This window comes from Nomascus leucogenys, chromosome 2 (assembly GCF_006542625.1).
Source record: "Nomascus leucogenys isolate Asia chromosome 2, Asia_NLE_v1, whole genome shotgun sequence".
Classification (NCBI taxonomy): domain Eukaryota; kingdom Metazoa; phylum Chordata; class Mammalia; order Primates; family Hylobatidae; genus Nomascus; species Nomascus leucogenys.
This window is the reverse complement of record NC_044382.1, coordinates 93032751-93059640: the sequence shown is the minus strand read 5'-3', so window position 1 is coordinate 93059640 and position 26890 is coordinate 93032751. Positions and strand designations below refer to the sequence as shown.

The following is a 26890-nucleotide window of genomic DNA, read 5'->3' as shown; positions in this document are numbered from 1 at the left end:
AAGGAAATTGTTTCCATTAGAACAAATGTTTGGTTTTCCTGTCTGTGGACTTTAATCAACTACATGTGAAATATATGCAAACTAGATTCTTTGCTAGAGAGGAAGTGAAAGATTGAAAGTATTATCTTTGAGGCTTTTCTTTGTTTCAAAATTTTTCAATTCTTTCCCGTTGCAAAGATACCTTTGACATTGTTTGCATGCCAGTTATATTCTCCCTTGACTCAAACCCAAGCATGACCTCCTCTGACTAATCTTGCCTTTAGGTAGGAAGAAGATAAGATTACCAGTTCCCAGTACTCTAGGAATTGGTCCATAAGATGTAGCAGAAGGTTCCAAGTCTTTGCTATTGTGAATAGTGCTGCAATAAACATACATGTGCTGGCACATGTATACATATGTAACAAACCTGCACGTTGTGCACATGTACCCTAGAACTTAAAGTATAATTTAAAAAAAAAAAAGATGTAGCTGAAGGAGGGAAGGAAAGGAAATTAATTCTTCACAGTGTTGGATTGCTGGTTGTTATAAAGCAGCCTAAACAAGACAGGTAATAACACCATTGTATTTTGTGCTAGTTAGATTGCATCTGGAGTACTGTTTCCATTCTTGTTACTATATTTTAAAATACATTATCAAATTTGAGTTTATCAAGAGTAGGTCAACAAAAATGATGACTAGGGTGTATATACCATAATATGTAAAATTAAGTAGGGATATTTATCTCAGTTAAGAAAAGAATTACAATAGCTTTTAAATATTTGAATGACCGGCATGTCAAAGAATGGGCCTCATTAGTCCATTGCTTTCTAGAGGCGAGCTCTGGCAGAGAAATATGACATGTTCCTTGATGAGATTTTGAGTTCCCTGCCTCTAGAAGTTTTGAAAGATATAGATTTTTTGGTACGCAGATTGGACCTTTTAGAAGGGTAGAAATTAATAGTTTGCATTCAAAACTTGAAAATATTCTAAAAGATAAGAAAAATGTGGTGTGGGCCCACCCTGAATAGCCCTGCACCTTTATGCAATTTCATTGCCTTAAAGTTAGACCTGTCTACTTTTTTATCAATTGAGTTCTTTAAAGACATTCCAATTAAGGAGAAATTTAGCCTAGGGAGACAAGTTTTGCAGATAGGAAAATTACATTTTCAGTGTTCTATGATTAACACCTGAATGTGGATACACTATTTTCCTTTAAAGAAGGTCCTAATGATTCTGAAAAGAAAACATTTAATTTTAGCTCCTGTTGTAACAGGAAGAAAAAAAATCCTCTAAAGCAGTCATTAACTCACTGTTACATAAGGCAGTAGCACATTAGATGAGCTCTACGTAATCAAGAGGAAATTGTGCTTTATCTCTTACAGTTAGTGTCCTTGAGATGAGTTAAAACTACATGAAAAAGATAATTCCCCCTGACCAAAATGACACGTACGGATTTCACAGAAATATCTCATCTTTCTTCAAGTTAGACCTGCCCACTGTTTTTTTCCCCCCCTTCATCTTTTGAATTTCAAAATATATTTTAATTAAGCCAAATGTGTGGATCTATATTTTGGGAACATATCATTTCAAAGCCATCGTAAAATTTCTGAATTATTTTGGAATATAAGCAATGAAAAGGCAATGACATTTTACTAAAAGACCTCACAGATATTAAAATGGTAAAAAGTCATGTTTGAAATAACTGTAACCATATGAAATACTTGATTGTGACATACACACACACACACACACACACACTGTTTACCAAGATTCTACCATGAAGTAATTTTCTATCTTTAAATTCTTCACTATTTATTTTTTAAAAGCATTGAAATTTTATATTACTTATATCTCAGAAGACACAGAATATTCAGTATTCAGCCCTAATCATCTCTACTGGGGTGGGATGATGGGCAGGGAAACCAGTAATTGGTCTAAGGCTGCATCTGCCAGGCACATGGATCAGTCATTTGTTTGTCTCTGTGTTTTGTGCTATTGGACATCAGACATTGGAAGTTTTACTGTATCTCTGTTAATGGTAACTTTATTAGAGCAAGAGAGTAACATTCATAGGAAAATGGCAGAAATATAATATCATCCAATATATTTAAGAAGCATAGTCCTTTTAAAAAAAAAATAGGCTGATGGCATCAAAGAGGATGGCATCAAAGAGGATCTTTTAAAAATCTTTCTTACAAAAAGCAAATATTTTACATTGTGTTCAGGATTATGGACTTTAATAAAATTATTAGATAATTTATTTTCTTTGTTTCTACCATGATTCAAATGAAATCTGATTATTCATTGAAACCTCATTTATAAGACAGAAATCCTGGAATTCATCCAAGTATTATTCATTAAAGACTTAGTTAAACAAATTATGCCATATCCATTTACTTCAAAATTCTGCTTGTGGTGAGTTTTTAGTTGGTAATTTAGGTGATTTAATAAATATACTTCTATTTTCTAATGCAAACCTTAACCCATTGTACCAATGGATTTTTTTTGCCAACACTCTCAATCATTAAGTCTTGTCCAGCATTAACATTTTATGTGCAATGATTCTGTGGTTTTCTTAAGTGGATACTGTCACTGAGATTTGTGCCAGTATTGCTGATCGATTTATTACTTTTTAGTTTTCTGTTCTTTTGGTTTTAACAGATTTGCTTTTTAGATTAGCTCATTTGTCCAGACTTATGGAAATGAATTGAGGTTGAAGTGAGTAGTCTCCCACACATAAATACAGCAGAAATCCATAGAACATAAAGGAGCCTGAGAGTATCAGCTTCCTGCTGTCAGGTGCTGTGAAACAAAATAACGTGATGCTGTGACCATCTGAAATTCATATCTAGTGAGCTGGTAACCTCAGCTTCATGGCTTCTCTAGTGGCATTAAACAGCATTCTCATTGTAGAATTAATGATTCCCCTTTCCTATGTTAAATTTTCAAAAAGATTATTAATTTATTAATTTTATTGAAAATGGATAAATCTGAGAAATCATTTATATTAACTTTTGATCTGCTTTATCCCTTACAAGTGTCTTCTTTTTATTTGCCTATGAATTTTCTTAGGTTTAATTTTCAATCCTCATTTTACAAAGCTAAAAAAAAAAAGGGTAAAAACAGTCATTAAATTTACTTATGGACTTCATTTTCTCAATTTAAAATTGGACAGCTTTCCAAAAATATTTACTCAGGAGCAATTATATACACTGTGCAAAATTAAAACATTTGCCCTCCAAGGAAGAATAATGTCCAGCTTGGGAAACAAGGCTGGAAAATATTATGTACCATTCTGTTTAGAAGTGGCTTTAGGTTATAGATTAAAAAGTGGTGGTGGTAGAAGGGAATATCTGGAGACTGAAATAAATACTAAGGAGTTGAAGGTGGTGAAGCTTGAATTCAGTCGACAAGGGTGGTATGGGTTTGGATAGGGAGGAAGTGCACATTTAATAAACAAAGGATATTTAAGGACAATTGAATAGATACACCAAAATATTGAATTGTAAGTCCCCTTGTGATATCAAATCACCTAACTTAAAGATATTTACTACTTCCTTTAAGTAAGAGAATATGTCCTAATTATGTTCTCAAAGACTGTTTAATAACAGCTGGGATATGAATGTAGGTTACTTTCCAGCTTCCCAATACTCTGGCTTACTTTTATAAAATGTGTGTTTTTGTTCAGTTTAGTTTTAGTTTTCTTACTCAGTGGCAAAAATTGAACCCAAAACTTGCATTCTTTTTTGTTATTTTTCTCTTTCTAAAATGAGAGAATCACAAATGCACCGGTAATCGCTGTTAAAATGATTCACTCTATAAATACATTGTAAAACCCATGTAAACTATATCACTACTAAACATTAAAAGTACATTTTGTGGTTCTATTTAAATGAATCTACTTAATTAATAAATCATAGTTTCATGTTTTCTGAGTTAGTTTAAAAATCACAGATTTAATTTTTCATGAGATAATCTAATGGTCTTTAGAACAACCATTGTCTTTATAATAGTTATATTGTTTCCTTCCTACCCCAAGAAGGAAAATCTGATTTATATAACGACATATAGCTATAGAAACTATATATAATTGTGTATATATTTATATGATGAAACATATACAGAGACATAAGGCTTTCTTTGATGAATTTAATAATATTACAAAATGAAGCAGCTGAGCTTTATTTAATACAAATGACTGTATTAAATATTTGTGTATCTTTTCTTTCAACAAATATTTATTCAGTTCCTCCAATGTTCCAGACACTGTTTTGAAAACTATGGATGTAATGGTGAGCAAAAAAATGCTACAGCCCTGTCCTCATGAAACTCTTAGTTTAATGGGAGAGACTAATAAAAATTCAATATATGTTTACATGCTAATTACATATGTACGAGATTATGTTTTATGTGTTATATATTATAAATACTTCAATGGATGCCATTCTCCAAATTTTGCACAGGAATCAAAATGCGTGTAAAATGCTGATCGAATGGAAACATTTTGATTATTCAAGCATTTTCTATGCAAATCCAATGCTGTGCCTCACAGTGACCCAAATACTCTGCAGTTCTGAGATTGTAGAGTTGACCACATCATATGCTGTCTGAAATATTTGGCCAGGGGAAACTAATCATCTTTGTTATACTTTTCACAGGGAAGAAGTTAGTAATAGCAACCTTTAAGTGCAAAGTCACATCCCAATTGGGCTATTGGCCAAGGACAACAGATAAACAAATAATAAAACAATAACCAAATTAACCCAAACCTCTCTCTCAGTACTTCTGTGGATACTTCCAGAGGCAACTCCATATCCTTCTTTAATGATTGAATTCACAAATTTAAAATAATAGTTTACTCTAATTTTAGTAATGCCCCTGCTCCCTCCAACACACAAACATACACACACATTTAGAGCACTTAACATTTGGGTAGGCATAAATAATCAAGCATAAATATCATAATTGCTATTTTTGCATCACTGCAGTTGAATAAAACATTGTAAAATATTGTCAGAATACAATAATACATAGTTCTTGTTGGTTATGCAAATAACTAATGACTAGATAATTATATGCTTGCAAAACATATTTGGTACATGCTTAACCAAATTTATGATATAGCCAACAAAAGGATCAATAAGTCACTCTGAATTAACATTCACATGTAAAATGTGTTATACTAAGAAATGTAGTTTTTATATTTCATAATGAGATTTTCCTATTTGATGGTAAGCCACACTGGGTGTTAAATTGTTTTTAATGGGTATAATTTCCAAGTTGTAAAAGTTTACTTAAGACACTCAAAAATGAAACAGACAAAAACAGAATATGTAAGAATTGTTGAAACCACACAAAGAGACTGGAATCTGTCTAATGAAGAAACTTAGGTGTTATAGTATTGTGTCGTATCAGGGTAATATACGGCCCACTGGGCCTGGGTAGTTATACTTCACAGTTGATACTTGTGGAAAAAAAAGAGAAAGAGAGTGAGGAAGAAAGGAAGGAAGGCAAGGAGAGTCTGTATGATGCCTTCCTGTTCTCCCAAGTACCACCACACTTCAGGAACATGGAAACATGTACACTGGTGGAATGTCCTGCAAAAGAGCGACTAACTTAAAAATCAAGGAATAGGTTTATTGTATCAAAGCACGGTGGTAAGCTCTCTGGAAAAATAAAGCACTGAAATCTCAGCTGCCCACTGAAATGCATAGCCTGAGGCTGTGTATACTTCTGGTCTCAGCTGCCTCAGATAATTAATTTCTTATGCATTCTAATATATTTTTAAAAGGAACAACAAAACTGATTAGGATTGTAGCAGAATGCCATTTAGATGTAAATAACAAGAAGCTCAACTCAAATAATACACAGTATATATTTTCCCTAGAACTAGAAGTCTGAAGGAAGGTCAGGATTCATGGTTGATATGATTCAGTGGCTCAACGATATAATCAAGATTCTAATATCTTTGTTTCTGTACTCTGCCTTTGAGCAGGATCAGCTTTCTTCCAAATCTGTCTCCCATCGTGGTTGCAAGGTGTATGCCAATGACTTCTGGGGCCACAAGCCTCTGTGTCTACATCTAAACGGGAGTGAGAAAGGGTTATTTCCAGACACTTTCTCAGAAGAGTGAGGAAGCCTTTTTTTTCCAAGTGCCTCTTCCCACCTAAATACACACAAATATCTCCTTACATATCCTTGTCCCCACATGGGTCACATGCCTATACCTAGGCCAATAACTGTGGCCAAGAAAAGGGAACAGATTTAGTTCGTTCTGAGATGCAGACCATTTATTAGATCCAAAGGAGATGTCGTCTTTCCCTAAAGCATTGATATAGGTACCCAATGAAATCTGAAGATGACACAAGAAAGCAGTGTTGAAAGCTTGTGAAACAACCAGAATATAAATTGCAAAGGGTTTTCTGTAAGCCTACTAATTTACTGCTGTAGTTCCAACAATGGTACCCATGGCTGTTTCCCAGTGAAATAAACTTTGATGGGTTAGAGTCAGAATTCTCAATATTTAGTGTTCATGGTTATTATCTACAGAACTTACAAAAAATGCAGAAGCCTGGGCTAAAACCCAATATTCAAATTCAGTAGATGTGGGGCATTTTAATAGACACCCAGGAAGGTTCTGTTATGGGTGATAGGAGGATTACACTTACTTAAATTCTATATGTCTGATATATTTTTTACTCTCTGTTTTCCTACCATCATTATAATTTCAGTACATTCTTCTAAATGCTGACCAACTGGAGCAATACACTTATTTGTTGGGTTGCTTATTTTTGGTTTTCTTGGTGAATGTGTTTAAATTCCCAGAATTAGAAGAGACTATATGTGCCACAGACTCTGATTTTTATTTTAATTGCTGATTTTATGACTTCTAAGAGGAAGAGAGAATAATCATTTGGGTAGCATGATAGTACCTTCCGTGATACTTGTTTCACAGAAATGTCATTAAAAAGGCAACTAATGCCCACTTCGAGGTTTATTTTTACTCTGGGGCTCTAGTTGCCACCTGTTAATAGTTCGTGATGTTTTGTTCAGTAAAGCAGTTAGCCTGAAATGCTGCCTTTGTTACAGAGATAACTAAAGATGAATTATTACCAATACTAACCCTTGTCTATATGCCTTTATGAGTGTGAATGGTGTGAATACTGGTTAATAACATCTACCCATATCAAGGAAGCACTGCTATGTAGATGTTGCATAGAAAAAGAAATCTTTGCAAAGTTGTGTATTTGCTGGCTATAATTCTGTTAATTTGTAACAAAGATACTTTCAGGTATTGCAAATTCAAGTGTAGATTGGTACACAGCTTGCCCTGTGGGATTTGCTTTTCGAAGGTTCTGATTACTATGACTCTTACTAAATTTGGAATTGTCTTCATTTCTGTACTTTGCTAGTTCCTTCCTAAAATTTCTTGCTTGTTCTTACATAATGGAAGAGTAAAATCTTAGCAACTTCCAATCTTCCTTCCTTAGACATCACTTCTTTAGGGTGCTTTGTTTAACCAGTCGGGATCTCAGCTGCCTTTGTCTGTCCCCGGATTGTAAGGAAAATGGAGAAGCTTCCAAAGAAGAACTCCATTTCTTGAAAGGATTTCTCTCCTCAGCCTCTGTATCAATTTTTCTTTCTTTTCTCCCCCAGTTTTATGCTTAAGTCCAGCTAACATTATTAGGAGCATAACCACTCCCATGATCCAACACTAAATAGTACCTAGTGAATTTCAGTAAACTCTGTCATCTAGTTTGTAAGTAGAAATGGAATCAGCACTTTGTGAGACAATAAGGCATAGCCGAAGAAGTTCAGTTTTAAAGTCACACTGACATGAGCTCAAATTCAAATTGAACTCACACAGATTGTTCAGTCACTCTGAACCTCTGTACTTTCCTTTATCAAATGAGAAATATTTTCATCTCATTGGTTGCTTTGTGAGTTAAATGAGTTCACACACATAAAGTGACCAGCTGTAAGTGTAAGGATTTTTTTTCTTTTGAATCTCTAGACTTTTGTTAACAATAACTCATCTAAGTCAGCACTTCTACAAGCCCCTGTGGTATTTTCCTAAAAGGGAATTCCTGGAAGCTACCATTTTTTTTTCCTGTTTGAACATGTTATGATATATTTTGGACATGATAAAGCAGCAAACTGCTTTTAAAATATTTATGTTCTCTGCGCCATGCATGCCAACTGTGTTTGCTCTCTCCATTTCTTTATGTGCCAAGGAGGCGAGCCAAACAGTGTGAGAGGAAAATACTGTCAGGACACAAAGTCAGCTTGTCTTATGTGTACTCTGTGCAGATGTAACCTTAACGGAAAAGAGTGGAGACCACTCCCTGGCTACACAGTGATACCTTGATTAACGAATCCGCTGGGAACAAAGTTCCTTTATAAGCAATTCAGCTGAGTAAATTTTTATTTTAAAACTTCATGAATCAAGTGAAATAGTATTGGCTTGTGTCATATAATTCAACGGTAATATTCTGGGTAAACTGCAGTTCTGCATAGAGCAGAAATACTTCTTCACAGAGTGTGTGTTGAAGTATAAAAGTGAATAGATGGATTCTAGGCAAAATTGTGAAGCTGCTTCAGACAAACTTTTTTTTCACTCTTGTAATTGCTGTGCTCCATCCTCCACATACACAGGGCAGTAGGTTATTGCCCTTGGAATCTTGCTGCTCTCAAACCTTCCTACCTCTTAAAACAGGAATCAACAAGATTCACACTTTTATGAGTTACAGTTGATGTTATCTTGCATTGATATTGCCTAGTAATACCACAATCCTGGCTACAAGTTAATACCATGTAAAGATTCTGACTCAATTGGTTCTATGTGGAGCCCAGAATTTGGGATTCTAATATACTTACAGGGTTGGTAACCACTACCCAAGGATAAAATTGTATTTTCATATTGTGGCCTCCTCTTTTATAATGTCTGTGTGTATCCATATGTGGGCTGCAGAACATAAGTCAGAACCACCTGGGATCACTCTTTAAAATGCAGGTTCTGGTGTCCTTACCACAGAATCATCACTACTAAATGTTGAAGTGTGCGGTATATGTAGGTGTGTGTATGTGTGTCACATACACACACACACACACAGTGGGAGAGAGAGAGAGAGACCTGGAATCTTCATGTTTAAGAAAAGTCCAGGCCGGGCTTGGTGGCTCGTGCCTGTAATCCCAGCACTTCGGGAGGCAGAGGCAGGTGGAACACCTGAGGTCAGGAGTTCAAGACCAGCCTGACCAACATGGAGAAACCCCGTCTCTACTAAAAATACAACATTAGCCAGGTGTGGTGGTACATGCCTGTAATCCCAGCTACTCAGGAGGCTGAGACAGGAGAATTGCTTGAACCCAGGAGGCAGAGGTTGCCATGAGCTGAGACTGTGCCATTGCACTCCAGCCTGGGCAACAAGAGTGAAATTCTGTCAAAAAAAAAAGAAAAGTCCAAAGTGATTTTGAGTCACCTTGAAGTTTAATTCTTCCTTTCTTGTAACTTCTGTCTCATGGAACACAATTTTTGACCATCAGCCATGACTTTTAATTCCTCCCTGCCAAATAGAAAATTGATGATGGGGTAGCTCTATGTTATATACAATTCATATTTTTCAGCAATAATATTTATAATAATTTACACTCAAATTAACTAAGGTTAATCTTCTTTGCAAAGGAAAATCAAATTCAGACAATTCAATGTTTTTTTCTAATAAATATTAATATATATTTTAAAGTATAGGAGCATATGTATTTCGATTTAATGTGAATACTTATTAATCTGTTATTAAATAATGACAATTTTCTAATGTGTACACAAAATTACAAGTCAGGGGCTTGTAGTTAGTGTTTGGAAATGTGAAATATATTATGTTCAGTCTCAATATCTCTCTTTTTCTTTCTCTTTCCCTCTCCCCACTTCCCCCTCCCTTCACTTCTACCCCACCCCCATTTCACCTTTTCCTCTTATCATAGCATCAGATGAAGAAGAACCAACTTCAGCAGGTAAAGTTTCTATGTTGTAAAGATAATTCTTATTTAATGTCATACCTTTAATAATAGGGAGTCAACCTTTTGAATAATATTTTTTCAGATTTCAACCAGAAAATTGACACAGGCTTGTTTATTTACTTTTGTATTTGCTGAGCTCACTATGCTGTGCCAGACTAAATGATGTCGGTTAAGAGTTTTGAATAAAAGGATAAAAGTCTTGAAATGAACTAATACAGAGGAAAATACAATACAAAATAGCACATTGACATTAAAGAATAAGGAAAATTGGAAAATGAGAACATTGAGAAAAATACAGAAAAATAATACAGTGAGGAGAATGATAACATTAAGATTAAAAAGGAGGAAAATGGTAAAATAAACTTTCAGAAATACCTTTCATGAGAGAATACAGCACTATCACATATATAACTGGCATCAAACATTATATTCACTAGGCTTAAGGGTACTATGTCTGCCTCACTCATTTTATTTTAAAAATGTAATTTTTACAATTATAATTTAATAATCCTGCAACTTGGCATCATGACTTAGTTTCTTATCCAGCTAATTAGTATTTATCAAACACAGGCGGTGGCCTGAACCATGTGCAATGAAGAATGCAAATGTTAGAGATGGCATGGTATTTTCAACATGGTTGCAGGACAGTGAGACAGGTCAGAGAAATGCCAGAGAGACTAAAGACCAGACATAATTATAAGAATAAAATGGGAAGAAAAAGCTCACTGGATTAATTAATAAAAGACCAGACTAACATACCAACAACATCAGAAAAAAATAGAGTCAAGCCCTGAGATGTAAGCAGTTAGTGGTTGGTCTGAAGAGAAAAGACCTCGGCATTAGATGGATTCCTTTTAGTAACTGAGAAAAGGAGTTAGGCCTGAGAGACAAGAGCAGGAAAGGGCTCCTGAAATTAATGGTCAGAATGGTGCTTGCTTATATGGAAGGAGGGAAAGTAGCTCAGTTATTGGAACTCAGATACAGGATAGGGTCAGTTCAATTCATAGGCCTGACTTATTTCAACTAGCCTGGCTTCATGCTTCTATCTCCATGCAAAACTGGACAAGGATTTTACCTGTAGGAGTAAATTCAGAAGATCAAAGTTTCAGTGGAAGAAAACAAAATAAATATCTTACATTTCTTTGATAAATTCCAAGGATATATAAATGTCATGTTGCATGATACTCATTATAACTATGACTGCCTTTGAAATGGAATCAGAGATTCAGACAAACCCTCAATTGATGTTTCATTTTCACAATATTGTTAGATAGTCTATGGCCTGATTTGGATAGGAACTCCTATCATATTTCTCCCACTCTAGGCAGTATTGTGTAGCCTGTTTTAGGACCAGCCTAATCACATGACTCAATAGCAAACTCATCTGTTTGTGAGTTTCCTCTGCCTAGGTTCTGCTTTCTGTTTGCCCTGACTTTGAAGCTTTGCTGTTGATAGTGTTGCCCAAAGGCTCTGTCTATATGTCTGTCTGTTGTGGCGTATTTTTTCTATACAGACAACCCATATACTTGCCACATAATTCAAGCAACTCAGAAGCATTTGTGGTTAAAAGCAATTCAGAAGCATTTGTGCTATCTCTTTTTACCCCTAGTCTCTTAGTTTTCTTCCTGAGAGGCAACCCCTGTTGACTGTTTCTTGAGTCCTCTTCCAGAAAAACTCCAGGCCTGTGTTGTCCAATAGGGTAGCCACTAGCTACATGGGCTATTGAACACTCCACTATTCCAAATTGAAATGTGTAAGTATAAAATACACACTGGATTTCTTTATTATTATTAATTTAACTTTTACTTTAGTTACAGGAGGCACACGTGCAGGTTGGTTACATGGGTATATTGCATCCGGGTAGGGAGGATAATATCCAATAGGTAGTTTTTCAACCTACACCCTCTTCCTCTCCTCCACTCTCTAGTAGTCTGCAGTGTTTATTGTTCCCAGGTTTATATCCATGTGTGCTCAATGTTTAGCTCCCACTCATAAGTGAGAACATGTGGTGTTTAGTTTTCTGATTCTGCATTAATTTTTGAATTATGGCCTCCAGCTCCATCCATGTTGCTGAGAAGGACATTTCATTCTTTTTCATGACTGTATAGTATTCTGTAGTTTATATGTACTACCTTTTCTTTATCCTATCTACCATTAGAACCTAATTTGATTCCATTTTTTGCTATTGTGAATAGTGCAGCAATGAACTTATGAGTACATGTGTCTTTTCGGTATAACGATCTGTCTTCCTTTGAGTACATACCCAGTAATGGGATTGCCGGATCTTATGGTAGCTCTGTTTTAAGTTCTTTGGGAAATCTCCAAACTGCCTTCTATGGTGGCTGAACTAGTTTACATTCCCACCAACAGTGAGTAAGTGTTCCCTTTTCTCCACAGCCTTGCCAGCATCTGTTGTTTTATAATTTTTTAATAATATCTGACTGGTGTGAGATAGCATCTCGTTGTGGTTTTTGATTTGCATTTCTCTGTTAAGTGATGATGAGCATTTTTTTCATATGCTTGTTGGCTTCTTGTATATTTTGTTTTGAAAAGTGTCTGTCCATGTCGTTTGCCCATTTTTTACTGGGGTTGTTTTTTGCTTGTTGGTTTAAGTTCCTTATAGATTCTGGATGTTAGACTTCTCTGGCTAGGACTTCCTCTGTCTGTATTTCTTAACTTTAATTGGACTTTCTCTTTGGGTGTCAATCCTTGACAGCAGCCATCATTTTCTAGCCCAATTCATTTTCATTTCTCCTGTCTGTTACCCACACCTTACTAAGTCGCCTGCCAAGCAGTGTTGGTGCTATTGCAAAATTATTGTTTTGTATGAAGAAAATGAATTGTAACCCAGTGAAAGCTATATTTGAGTATAATATAGCTATTTGTGTACTTTTCTTATTCTAAATCTATTTTCATAACTTTTCCGCTCGCTAAGAAGGTCTTTTTGTGAAACGCAACTGAACATTTTTTCTTCAAAATACTCGTCTTCCTCCAGAGTGATATGCATATCATAGAATTTAAATTATGTTTTAAAAATACTTTCATTTCTAGATAAGAGCAGATGTTTTTGTTGTGATTTTAGCGTAGACTTTTAAAATAGAACAAATGTGCTCTTAAGTAATATTTAGCTACATAATTTCACATATGGATTATATTAACATTGAGAAAATGTGTCATTTAGTAAAGCAGACACTCCTTTTGTATAAAAAACAGAAAACGGGAAACAAATGTTTTCCTTTTAATTTTATCAAGCTATATAATAGAAAGAGTAAATTAAAACATTTGGCAAAATATTATCAGATTTGCAAATAATTGATTTCATAAGGAATACAAATAATTATAAAAATTGGATTGAGATTTTTGAGTTCATTTTCATATCTCTTGCCCTGAATTTTTCAACAGATTTTTTTAAAAGAATAGTTATTATCCTGTTCACTTATATTTTCCAATAATCATATATATCAAATATATATCTTTAATTTATAGCTGTTATTCATAGCATATTTGTTTATTACAGCATTAATATTCTGTTTTCACTCTCATCTCCTTTCACCAATAGAATTGATGCAGAATGGTATTTTCCAAACTCAGTTTTATTTTTGTTGTCCTCTTTTAACTTATCTCTCTTTCCTATTATTTCTCCATTTTGTTTCAGTTATCAGTGAAATGAAATCTTTTGTTTGCCAGAAAAAATGTACGTTAATTCAGCTTTCACATGTCCCCATATAATATCTTTACCAGGTTCATACTCTTCCAGATTGGACAGTGTCTCCTTCAAATGTATGCGTTAATTTCTTTAAATTAAATATTTATTTTTCTAATTGGAGATAAGCCACTTCTCAAAGTAAAGTACTAGAATAAATAATAAAATATATAGGGATTTTTTTTACTGCCAAAAAGTCACAGCATCCTGATTAATAGTTGTTAATGTATAAATTTTGAATTTTAAAATGATAATTTTTTGAACAAATCTATACATGACTTACCTAAAAATATAAGTTCCTAGTGGATATTACCACTCATATTATTTAGTAAACATTTTTTAATATATTGATATTATATGACAAATCTAAGTTGTTTTAATTCCATAGGCACACAGAGTTGGGTCAATTATAATTCAATAATTATGATATATTCTCATTGTTTAGAACTATTTTTAAAGTAAATAATAGATGTTTATCCTCAATAACATATAGAATGAAAAAAATCAGGAAGACAAAAAATAAACAAGAAAATTAGGGAGACATTAGATAGTGTTTTACTTGTGTGATAATGCTCCAAAATAATACGGATTTTTTCTTTATAATGGAATACAATTGATTTGCCTTATATTTTGAATTATTTGCCTCATTAAAACAGATAAGTGATCCTTCCACTTTGTTCCCATGTAACTCAGATTATATTTAATAAAATAAATGTCAGAATGAAAATATTCTTATACTTTAAACAATCACATTCTGTCTTTGGTTATTTCTTCATATGTACCCACATTCTTTTATTTGAACTTCTAAATTGCCTTGCAAATAGCAAGTGCTTAATAAGTGTTTTAAAATGTTGACTCGTAGAGGGGATGCATAATACATCATATCTGCATTTCTAATAGTAGGCGTGCATCCCCTTATTGATTGTGAAGCATTGGCTTGTTAATCACTTTCAGTTCTGAATGTTCTGGTAGGATGTATTATCCTAAAAGACCATATTTCGTAACATCTGAGTTATCAGGGCAGATTCACTTAACACCTGCTTCTTTAGCTACCAGAAGCTTCTTTTTATTTATCCTACTTGAATCTTAAATTCAGATATTTAAACATCATGTTTTATTGAGTATAAAAACACATCAATGAACTATAGAGAAATTTCTTCAAGCTGAGTTATATTTTAAGATCTAATTACAAACTAATGAGATTCACATTTTTAAAGCAGATACTGTACCCCAAAATGAATCACTTTTAGAAGTGATATATTTAATTTAATTATATTGCTATTGCACAGATAATTTTTGGAAACTATTTTTTTGAAACTTCCTTCTGAATCTGCTTGTGGGATTACAACATCAACTATTATTTTGTAGTCTCTGAACTGTGCTACTATATTTATCTGACTTTGGCCCAATATATATGCCTTAAAAAACAAAGATTTGCAAATATTAAGAATGTGAGGGGTATGAAATACAGATAAGATTACAACTTTGAAATTAACAACATTCACCTGAACATATGATATGTATTTTTGAAAGGTAAAATCAAAGAACAACTTTTAACAAAGTTGTCAGTGATTGCTTTCCTTATGTTGCACAAATCCAATTTTCATTTAGCTTTTATTTAAGTTTCATAACAGATACTCCATAAACTGACTATAACAATACTTATTTCTATGTCCTTTGGAAAAAAATAAGACATAAATTTGAATATTGATTGCTAAAATAAACTAATCTATATAAAATATAATTTAACTATGAGGTGTAGCAAATCAAGTTTATTCTCACAATTTCCTCATTGCTTTTAGTTTATTTGGTCTTATTAGCTATAATTTTAGATATTTAGAAATATCATTCATTTATCACAAGGAAATCATTCATTCATTCCTCAAGGAAATCATTTAAAACAGGGCTGGGAATCTGAAATTAGTGGATGGGACCAAAATCACTTAGAAAATGACATAGTAGAGATCTTGTAGCTATACAATAAGTCAGTGGTTAAAATGAATTAAAACCATAACTTATTGTTTTGTTCATATCACCTCAAATATAAAGCTTGCATTTTATTTTTTCCTTCTTCTCTTGCCTAAGGGGAGGTTTTTAATTACTTTGTCATTTTTTTAATACTACAAGTGGAACTGAGTTTGTATTTCTCTAAAAGTAGCTATTAGTATTAGATTAACTCATATAATAATGAAAATATTAAAAGGGGAATTTTCAGATATATGTAAATGGTAAAAATATTTTGTTCTTTTTTGTATAAATTTAAGGTATACAATGCGATGTGTTAAATACATACATAGTAAAATGATTGCTATAGTCAGACAAATTTACATATCCATCACCTTATGTTGTTATCTTTGTGTGTGTGGTAAGAGCACTGACAATCTACTGTCTCAGAAAATTTCTATTATGTAATACAATATTATTGCCATAGTACTCATACTGTACATTAGATCTCTAGGCTTATTCATCCTACATAACAACTTTGTACTGTTTGACTTATGTTTCCCCCATTCCTTAAACCAATCCCCAGTAACCACTATCCTACTCTATTTCTATGTATTCAAATTTTATTTTTTTAGATTTCATATTTAAGTGAGATCATTCAGTATTCTTCTTTCTGTGTCTGGCTTTTTAAACTTGGCATAATTCTTCCGGGTTCATGCACATTGTCACAAATGGCAGAATCTCCTTCTTTTATAAGGCTTAATAATATTCCATTATGTAAGTTTCTTATCTATTAATTAATCAGTGGACACTCAGGTTGTTTAAAAGTTGATTCCTGTAAATAATGCTGCAGTGAAAATGGGAGTGCAGATATCTGTATTTTATTATTTCATCTGGGCATATACTGAAAAGAGGGATTGCTAGGTCATATAGTCATTAGATTTTTAATTTTTTTTAGAAACTTCCATACTATTTTCCTTAATGGCTGCACCAGATTACATTCCCACAAAGAGTGTTCAAAGATTCCCTGGACCCGTGTCTTATATAACATATAAAAGTGAACTCAAAATAGATTGAAAACTTAAATAGAAGCTCTAAAACCATAAAACTCCTAGAAGAAAAACATGTAGAGGAATACCACCTTGGCTATGACTTTTCGGATGGCACAGCAAAAGCTCAGATATCAAAAGCAAAAATGAACAAGTGGGACCACATCAGTCTAAAAAGCTTCTGTGCAACAAAGGAAACAATCAATAAAATGAAATTATGGCCTGCAGATTGTGAGAAGATATTTGCAAACCATAAATCTGGTAAGGGATTAATATCCAAAATATATAGAGAACTCATATGAGTCAATAGCAAATAGATAAATAAACCAATTAAAAAGTGGGCAAAGAACCTGAATAGACATTTCTCCAAAGAAGACATGAGAATGGCCAATAGATGTATGATAAGGTGCTCAACATCACTGAGTGAAATTCCAGTGAAAACCATAATAAGATGGCATCTCACACATGTTAGGATATCAAAAAGATAATCCTTTTGACAATCATATTAAAACATCAAAATACAAAAGCCATACTGTTCTTCATATATTTATAAAGTTAAAATTATTGTAATTTACTTAAATATAAAGCTGTGTATGTGACCTCTTATCAGTTGATTCCAACTGGTAGTGATGATAGAGGTCACTGGACATAATAGCTTATAAAATATTTATTATGAACTCTGTGATGTCCATAGAGATGAAGAAAATGGTGATTTGGCATACCAGTGCATCCATACATTCACCAGTTCCCTTTAATCTTTTAATATTTTAATCATTTACATTACTAGCTTTGACATTGAAGAAGTACACCTAAGAACAATACTATTTTCATGTACAAAGGTTAATAATACAATATGGGCTAGCAGTAGTAAACAGTTGAAGCTGTGGTTTGATATTAGCAAGTTAAAAGTCATTCATAAAGCAAATATGTATTTTATGTATACATACAGGAAACAGAGTAATTAGATATTTTCTCTGACTTTTGAAATATTTAATTTTAGTTCCACAAAAACATCATTTCTGTTTTTGGTGAATTTTTTATTTTCTTACCTATGCTACAGATATCTTTTACATATCTTTCTCGTTTTCTTGTGGAGTTTAATTCTGCATGGCTGACTATGCTCAATTTATTCTATAACTCATGCATTTTGAAAATAAATGATATTTTATCACATTATTTTCTAATGAACAGGAGTTGCTTGTGCATTCTGATTTTAGTATTTTATTTCCTTGGGGTCTGAAATAGAACTTCACATTCTCATTTTTGTTTACCTTACATTTGCTACAAATTTATCTCTTGTTTTATACATAAATGCATTTTTCCCTCTAGTGCCTGGAGCAACTTTACTAATTGTTTTATCGAGTATATTCTTGTTCATAAATATACTCTAATCAGGCTCAAATATTAAAACCTAATATATAAAAACCAAAAAAATGCTACAATATTTAAAAATGAGATAGAAGTAATTATTTGTAGATTCTCAGAGGAACAGGGGAAAAAGTCACTGCTTCTAAAGATGTGGCTTTGGTCAGTTTACTAAGACATTAGTGGAAAGACCAAATAGTGCTTATGTTTCCTTTTTTTAAAACAAAATTAAACTTCCTTTTTGATAGGTATGTGATAGTGATGTTTAACTGTGAGACAAATAATTGTAATTTAAATTCCTGTTATATGGATGTGTTTTTTCATATTTTTACTAAAATAAACTTTGTTGTAGAATAGGATCATGGTGCCAGTAGGGACTTTGGAAAATTGTATACTCATCTTTCTCTTTAGACGAGTTTAAGAATTAAACTATCACAGGAGTGAAAAATAATATCTTTACATCTTGACATACATATCTATGAATGTAGTTGTATAATCTATCATCTTTCCCCCAAACTGTAAAATCAGACTTGGCATAAACAATTAAAATAATAAAATCTTATTGTTAAATAAAATTTTAATCTCTCATGGTACAGCCTTAAGACCATTATGTTTTCAGTTGCATATGTTAATATCTATCAACACATATATTCAAAAATAGTTATTATGTATTGTGACCTGATTCCTTAGTTCTAGGTAACAGAAAATTCAATTTAATATAGATTAAATATCGTTTAAATATAGATTAAATAACAACTCACACACAGTTGAGAATGGTTGGCTCAATGATATTTCCAAAAGTCTGGTTTCTGTTATTCCTTTCCAATATTTCTGTTCTATCTTCTGTGGTAGAAAATTTATCTTAGGATTAACACTGGTTTCTCCATGGCTGTAATATGTCTGCCAACAGCTACTGTGGCCATATGCATCCTTGTGCACGACCAGAGAGGGCACAAAAATGCTTTCAAAGCAAGAGTCCTGAGATCACTCTGACTGGACAGACTTAGATCCCTTCTGTTTTTGTTGAAAAAGTCAGCCAATCAAGGCTGTCCCATGGAGTATGAGATTTATTTTAGCTTTCTTTGAAGATTATGAGCTATGGGACTAAGGTGTGGATGCATGAACAAAAATGAGAGTACTCCTTAAGAACAGAATCAGAAATGCATACTAGGTCACCAATCAACGAAGGTCACCAATCATCAACTGGAAATGATGGTTATAACATCTCTTTTTCACTTTAACTACCTTCATGGTTATTTTTCTATACTTTGCTATGTTTTTCATCCTATTTTATAAAAACTTCCATAAGACCCTGAAAATCTGATTATTGAGAACTAAATTTGATGTACATCTCAATAATACTAAAATTTATATTTATATGTGCATTGTCATGCATCGTAACTTTTAAAATCCCAACTACACCATAGGCTTTATTTTATCCTGTTCTGTATAAACATATTTTCAAGTGTGCCAAAACTGGACGTGCACTATCTGTACTGAACTGATCTTTTATTTCTTTTAAGTTTTAATTTTAGTGGGTTCATAGTAGACATGTATATTCATGGCACATATGAGATATTTTCATGCAGGCATACAATGTGTAATAATCCCATCACAGAAAGTGGGGTATCCATCTTCTCAAGCATTTACCCTATGTGTTAGAAATGATCCAATTATACTCTTTTAGTTATTTTTAAATGTACAATAAACTATTGTTGACTGCAGTTACCCTGCTGTGCTATCCAACTTTAGATCTTATTCATTCTATCTACCTATATTTTTATACTCATTAACCATCCCCACTCCCCACCCTACTACCCCCTGCACTACCCTTTTCAGCCTCTGGTAACCATCATTCTACTCTCTATCTCTGTAAATAAGTGCTCCTGTAAATAAGTGAGAATATGTAAAGTTTATCTTTCTGTGCCTGGCTTATTTCATTTAACATAATGATCTCCAGTTCCATCCATGTTATTGCAAATGACAGGATCTCATTCTTTTTTATGACTGAATAGTACTCCATTGTCCATATGTACCACACTTTAAAAATCCATTCATCTGTAGATGAACACTTAGTTTGCTTCCAAATCTTGGCTATTGTGAATTGTGCTGCAATAAACATGGGAGTGCAGCTGTGTCTTCGATATACCAATCTCCTTTCTTTTGGGTATATACCTAGCAGTGGGATTTCTGGATCATCTGGTAGTTCTATTTCAGTTTTTTGAGGAACCTCCAAATTGTTTTCCATAGTGGTTGTACTGATATACATTCCCACCAACAGTGTTGGCCTTTCTTCCACATCCTCACTGGCATTTGTAATAATATTGCCTATATTTTGTAATTTTGATTTGCATTTCTCTGATGATCAATGCTATGAGCACCTTTTCGTAGACCTACTTGCCATTATCATTTGTCTCAAGAATTTTTTAAATTTCCTTCTTAATTTCTTCATTGACTCAGTAGTCATTCAGGAGCATTTTGTTTAATTTCCATGTATTTGTGTAGTTTCCAAAATTCCCCTCATTATTGACTTGTATGGTCTTGGATAATATGCAGAAGAATTCTCAGGATCTCTTCCCCTACTTTCTCCCAAACAAATGGAGAATCTCTCTCTCTGTTCTGAGCTGCCTGGAGCTAGGGGAGGGGTGACACAAGCACCTCTGTGGCCACCAACACTGGGATAGCACTGGGTCAGACCTGAAGCCAGCATAGCACTGGATCTCACCCAAGGCCCACAGTAACCACTTCCTGGCTACCTTGTATGTTTGCTAAAGGCCTTAGGGGTCTACAATCAGCAGGTGACAAAGCCAGCCTGGCTTGTGTCCTTTGCTTCAGGGTGGCAAATTCCCTCCTGGTCCCGAGGTACTCTCTTCTGCTGTGGCTGAGCTGGCACAGAAGGCACAAGACAAAGTCCTTCCCACTCTTTCCTCCCCTTTCCACAACCAGCGGACTCTCTCCCCAAGGCCACCACTGCCCCAGGCTCACAGTGAGTACTGCCTGGCTACAGCCAATGTTCATTCAAGGCCCCAGGGCCCTTCAGTCATCAGCTTGTGGTGAGTGCTGCCAGGCCTGGGACTCTCCCTTCAGGGCAGCGGTCTCCCCTCTGGTCCAGTACAGGTCAAGAAACACTGTCCAAGAGCCAAGGCCTGGAATTGGGCTCTCAGGAGCCTGCTTGGTGCTCTACCCAACTGTGGCTGGGCTGCTACCTAAGCTGATTTTTGGTTCTTATGATATTTGCTTTGTTGTGTAGATAGTTGTTCGATTTGGTGCTCTTGCAGGGAGGACAATTGGTGGAGGATTCTATTCGGCCACCTAGCTCTGCCTCCATCCCTGACCCTTTCTTTTTAAACTTTAATGATTGGTTTCTATAGGAACAACTAAATTTACTCAGCCTTATTTCTGAGGAACTGCTGACTATAATCCTTCTCTCTCACATTTTAAAAACTGACAAAATTGTTAAACTGCATTGCCTAGAACATTCCTAAGAGTATTAAATACTGTCATTAGGTATGTTAGGTTGATATTATCTTATTAGAAATAAAAGTGACATACAGCCAAAACACACAATTTTATCTTTAGAGAATAACCATTCACATTTAGTCACATTTTTAAGCTTGGGGAAAAACAAAAGTGACTTAGTATTTGTTTATATGTTGCTGCAGCATTAGAAATTCAACTTTTTAAAACTTCTGTTATAATGTTGAAAGATAGTCCCAGAAGTGTAAATCAAATTTTGATTAAATGTCTTTTGAAATTTCATGATTTTCTTTTCATTTTGAATTATTAATACTTAGATTTTGTGCTGTTGACCTTTAGAATGCTTGGAGACAAGCCAGAAATTAAACCCAAAGTAACACCAAGCACTGGAAAAGCATCAAAGTTAAAAAAGTAATGAAAATACCGTTATTAAAGGGAATAAAATTATATAAATGGAAACTGATTTAAAAAGAAAAGCAGAGTTTATCTCTCAGGGTTCTACAGTTCTCCAGAGAAACAGAACCAAAAGGATGTGTCTGTGTGTGTGTGTGTATATGTGTGTGTGTGTGTGTGTGTGTGTGTGTGTGTAATAGATGGGTAAGTAGATTTATTTTAAGGAATTGGCTTATGTGATTGTGAGTGCTGGCAAGCCTAAAATGTGTAGGGCAAAGAGGCTGGAAATTCAGGAAGAATTTCTGTGTTAGACTCTTGAGGCTCCTCTTCTCAGGGAAATCAGTTTTTGCTCTTAAGGCCTTCAATTCACTGGATGAGACCCAACTCTATTATCAAGGGTCATCTTTTTTACTTAAAGTCACCTGATTGTAGATGTTAATCACATCGACAAAATATGTTCACAGCAATATCTATACTACTAGTATTTGACCAAGAAGTTGGGCACCATAGCCTAGTCAAATTGACATGTAAAATTTAACTGTCACAGAGAACCAGAAAAAATATAAACACAAACTATTTTATTTACCAAAGAATCTATTTCAGAGAAAATAGATTGAACATTATTTCCAATGTTTAATCATAATTAGTGTTGGCCCCTATCTGTGCAGACTTAGAGATTTCTTTAATTTCTAGTCCTCCCTGCATTAGCTGGATTCATCTTTAAGACCATCTCCATTTGCCTGAGTCATTTTTTTTTTTTTTTTGGCTGTCCTTGGATTTACTCCAATGTTAAATCTTGTAAGAGTATGAAGAGGTATTTACTTACTATTATGGAGATTTCCTGGCTCAGGGAAGGCATTCAACTTTCTGGATAGGACGGATAGGATAAAACGCCAAGGGCCTTCAGGTCTGAACATTCAGGGGCTTTTGTCTTCTGATAAATAGCTGTCTACTGCCTATGAAGTATTTTCTTTCTACAAGTTAACTTTTCCTCCTCTGTGAAATGGAACAATAAGGGCACCCACCTTAGAGGTATGCTGTAAAGATCGCACTCAACAATACATGTAAAGGGCTCACCACAATGTTGCTCATCCTATAATAGGGACTGCACAGGAAATCTAAGCTGCAATTTTTATTTCATTATTCTCTTTGCTGTTTGCCATATTAATATTGTGATTTTGATTATAATTTTTTATTCAGTCAATATGCAGAGGCCTCTATGTATTTTGCTTAATTTTCACAATTAACAAATATTGCCAAATGCTGCATATATATAATTTAAAGAGGAGAACACTAAATGTTAAAGTATATGAAGAAATATGTACAAGGTTACGTAATAAGCAAGTAACAGAATCAGGATTCAAGTCCAAGCTTCTCGGGAAAAACTTGTGCTTATCTTACAGTGGCAAACTCAGCCTTTTTATTCACTTATAAAGAGTTTTAAATTTCATATATTTTTTGTAATTGTAAAAGTTATATATAGTTATTCAACTTTTTTGTTTTGCATATATTATAAAATTGTACGTTATAATATGTGCAAAACTTTATATATTATTTTAAATGCCTCTCTGATCACTACAGCAGTTTATGAATCACATAAACATTGCGGAAAATAATAAAATAGGAAATGAAAATCTCCCTGACTGCCTTCATCCATTTTACATACTTGCATTAAAAATATATATTCTGCCTTAATCTACCTCCTCTTACAGGCTTCATGTCAATGGCTCAAACCAAAATCATTAAGGTCTATTTTGATGACACCCATCTCTACATTTAGTCCATCAGGTCTTTTCAGCTTCATTTAAAAAATATATCCAAACTCTAATCAGACAGTCCAAGGCAGCATCTTCTCACTCATGCATTTGCTGGTACTCCAGGCCCCTCTTCAGTCTCTTCACAAAAGAGCTGGCAGCCTAATTCTTTTACAAGGCTTTGAGTGCCCATCACTCTTCTGCCCAGGCCCTCTAGTACCTCTCATCTGGCCCTACATTAAAATTAGGATAGAAACTTTATATATTTTGCAACCTCCCCCACTGCCCTTCTGTCTTCATTTTCTACTACTGCCACCCTGTCCTTCCTTTTCTATAAAGCAACCACAAACATAAACCCTGGACACATTGTTCTTACAGGCAGGGCTTGGCACTCACAGGTGGGTTGCCTGAAGGACTTCTCTTGCATGTGTCTGTATGACTACTCAGTCACATCCTTCATGTCTTCACATGAAGGTGCATTCTCAGAAAGGCCTTCCTTTGTCTCTAAAAAGTTCACACATTCTCCACTTTGTCAAGTCTTTTGCCTGAATATTTTTAATATTATTAATTTTTTTTTTTTAAATATCTGCCCATCTTGACTGGGCGTGGTGGCTCACGCCTGTAATCCCAGCACTTTGGGAGGCCCAGGCGGGCGGATCATGAGGTCAGGAGATCGAGACCATCCTGGCTAACACGGTGAAACCCCATCTCTACTAAAAATACAAAAAATTAGCCAGGCATGGGGGCGGGCGCCTGTAGCCTCAGCAACACAGCAGGCTGAGGCAGGAGAATGGCGTGAACCCAGGAGGTGGAGCTTGCAGTGAGCCGAGATTGCGCCACTGCACTCTAGCCTGGGCGACAGAGTGAGACTCCGTCTCAAGAAAAAAAAAAAAATCTGCCCATCTTACTTACGTAGCTTATTTATTTCTGTCCAGGCTAAATGTAAACTCCTAAGGGCTGGCATATTTTTTGTCTATTTTGTTCACGACTGAATCCCCTCCTTCTAGAACAGGTGTTTGATACATAGTAGATGCTTCTTAAATATTTGTTGTATGATCAAATTAATGAATAAATTAAGCCATACAGATTTTATGCTGACTTTATTGCATTATTAACTCAAGAAGACACATATGGCCTGGTGTGGTGGCTCACGCCTATAATCCTGGCACTTTGGGAGGCCAGGGTGGGCGGATTACCTGAGCTCAAGGAGTTCGAGACCAGCCTGGGCAACACAGTGAAACCCCATCTCTACTAAAACACAAAAAATTGGCCAGGTGTGGCGGCGTGCACCTGTAGTCCCAGCTACTCGGGAGGCTGAGGCAGGAAAATTGCTTGAACCCAGGAGGTGGAGGTTGCAGTGATCCGAAATTGCACCACTGCACTGCAGCCTGGGTGACATAGCAAGACTGTCTCTAAAAAAAAAAAAAAAAAGAACACACTTAGTTCTTCCTTATAGGATGATACAAAGAGAGGGGTGATGATAGATATATTTCCAAGTAGAAGAAATAAATAAAAGGAGAATCCCAACAATTTGATAAGAATATTAAAGATGCTATAAATTACAGGCAACTCTCCTTGTCCATGGGTTTCACATCTAGGGATTCAAGCAACCAGATACTGAAAATATTTGAACAAAAAAGACAATAAAATAATACAAAATATAAATAAGAAACAATAGAGTATAACAGCTATTTACATTGTATTAGGTGTTAGAAGTAACGTAGAGATGATGTAAAGTTGGGGGGTATACATAGGTTATATGCAAATGTTACGCCATTTTATATAAGATACTGGAAATATGATGATTTTGATCTCCCTGAGGGTTCCTGAAATCCATCCCCCACAAATACTGAGGGACAGTTGTATTATTTAAATTCCTTGGCAGAAAAAAAATCCATTACATTGATCTTTGTTTTTCTGCTTTTGTTGCAGTAGAAGAAAATTACTTTTGCTTAGTAATTCTTTCAGTATGGTGTTGTAACAATGGCAATGATTTAGCCATTGTTCGTAATAACTGGCAGTGATTTTAAGATATCTCAAATATGATAACCACCATCATCTAGTGCTGGGTATGGGTAAAAGAGTCGGAGAAGTTAAGGGAGGCAGTGGCTCAGAGGACAGCACTGGTCATGCAGGGGGAAGGGGCAAGCCTGCAAATCCACTTGGCTTCCTAAGTTTGAGGTCTACAAGGAATTAGGAAAGGACCTGCAATTTCTTTATACAATAACTGCCTCATTATTGCATTGTTATTCACGTCCTATTAAGCTCACAGACATCTTCAAGAAATGTATTTTCAAGATTATATGGACAGAATTTTTTAAGCCTTTAAGTAACATACTTAAAAATAAAATAAAACATACCTGGGTATAGTGTTCTTGTGAGATACCTTTTTTAAGAAAATATATTTATTTTAAGCAGATCTTCAACTGCTAGAATTCAACAAGATTTAGATATGTTTCATATCTACTCACCTGTTCTTTCTTTCTCTAGACATAAATCTAAATAAGAAAATATCTAGAGTTTTAATCCAGTTTTTAAAATATTACAACATTATTGGTTGCTTTTAAAGCTTTACTAGAAGCTCTTGAAAAAAATGTGCTATATATTTCTCAACAATAAAAACAAAGAATTAAAACCACTGTACAGATTAGCCAATGGTTTTTGTCAAAGCTTGAGATATTCTTTAAAGGGCAGCTTAAGACTGAGGACCTTTGAAGCTATTTCATTTCATAGTTTAGTGTTTAAATGTGTTGGGAGGAATTGTGCAAGTACTCAGCTACTAAGAAAAACAAAACTAAAATAAGACAAATTAGAAACAGAATGGTTAGGGATTTTTTTTTCCAGAAACATTTTAGCATTCTGCATCTTTGCCTATCTTAACACAATAAGTTAGTTATACTAAGTCTTATTTATCAGATCGTCAAAAAAACACTGAAAATACTGATCAATGTTAAGTTCCTACAGAGTGATAATCACCAGCCTGACATTCTGCAGCCAGAATGTTCAAGCAAGTTGTCGTACTTTTGAAATTTCTGAGAATTTATAGAGCTGTTAGAAGAGGAAGATTAGCATATTTTTTAGTTGCTTGAATTTTCAGACTGTGATTTTTTTTTTTTAAGTCTTCTCTGTTTGTTTCACCAAATGACTCTAGTGCTCTCTGACACTTTGGTGGGTAGTGGTAAGTTAAGAGTTAAAACTATTAATTCACA

At 34.4% G+C, this 26890-nt stretch overlaps 1 protein-coding gene across 1 annotated transcript in view; it reads left to right on the top strand.

Moving 5' to 3' along the window:
• EDIL3 (EGF like repeats and discoidin domains 3) overlaps positions 1-26890 on the top strand; it is a 451805-nt gene that overhangs the window by 140154 nt on the left and 284761 nt on the right. The window contains exon 3 of the mRNA XM_003261571.4: positions 9961-9990. Coding sequence (XP_003261619.1) covers positions 9961-9990 — 30 coding nt within the window. The remainder of the gene's footprint in view (positions 1-9960; positions 9991-26890) is intronic.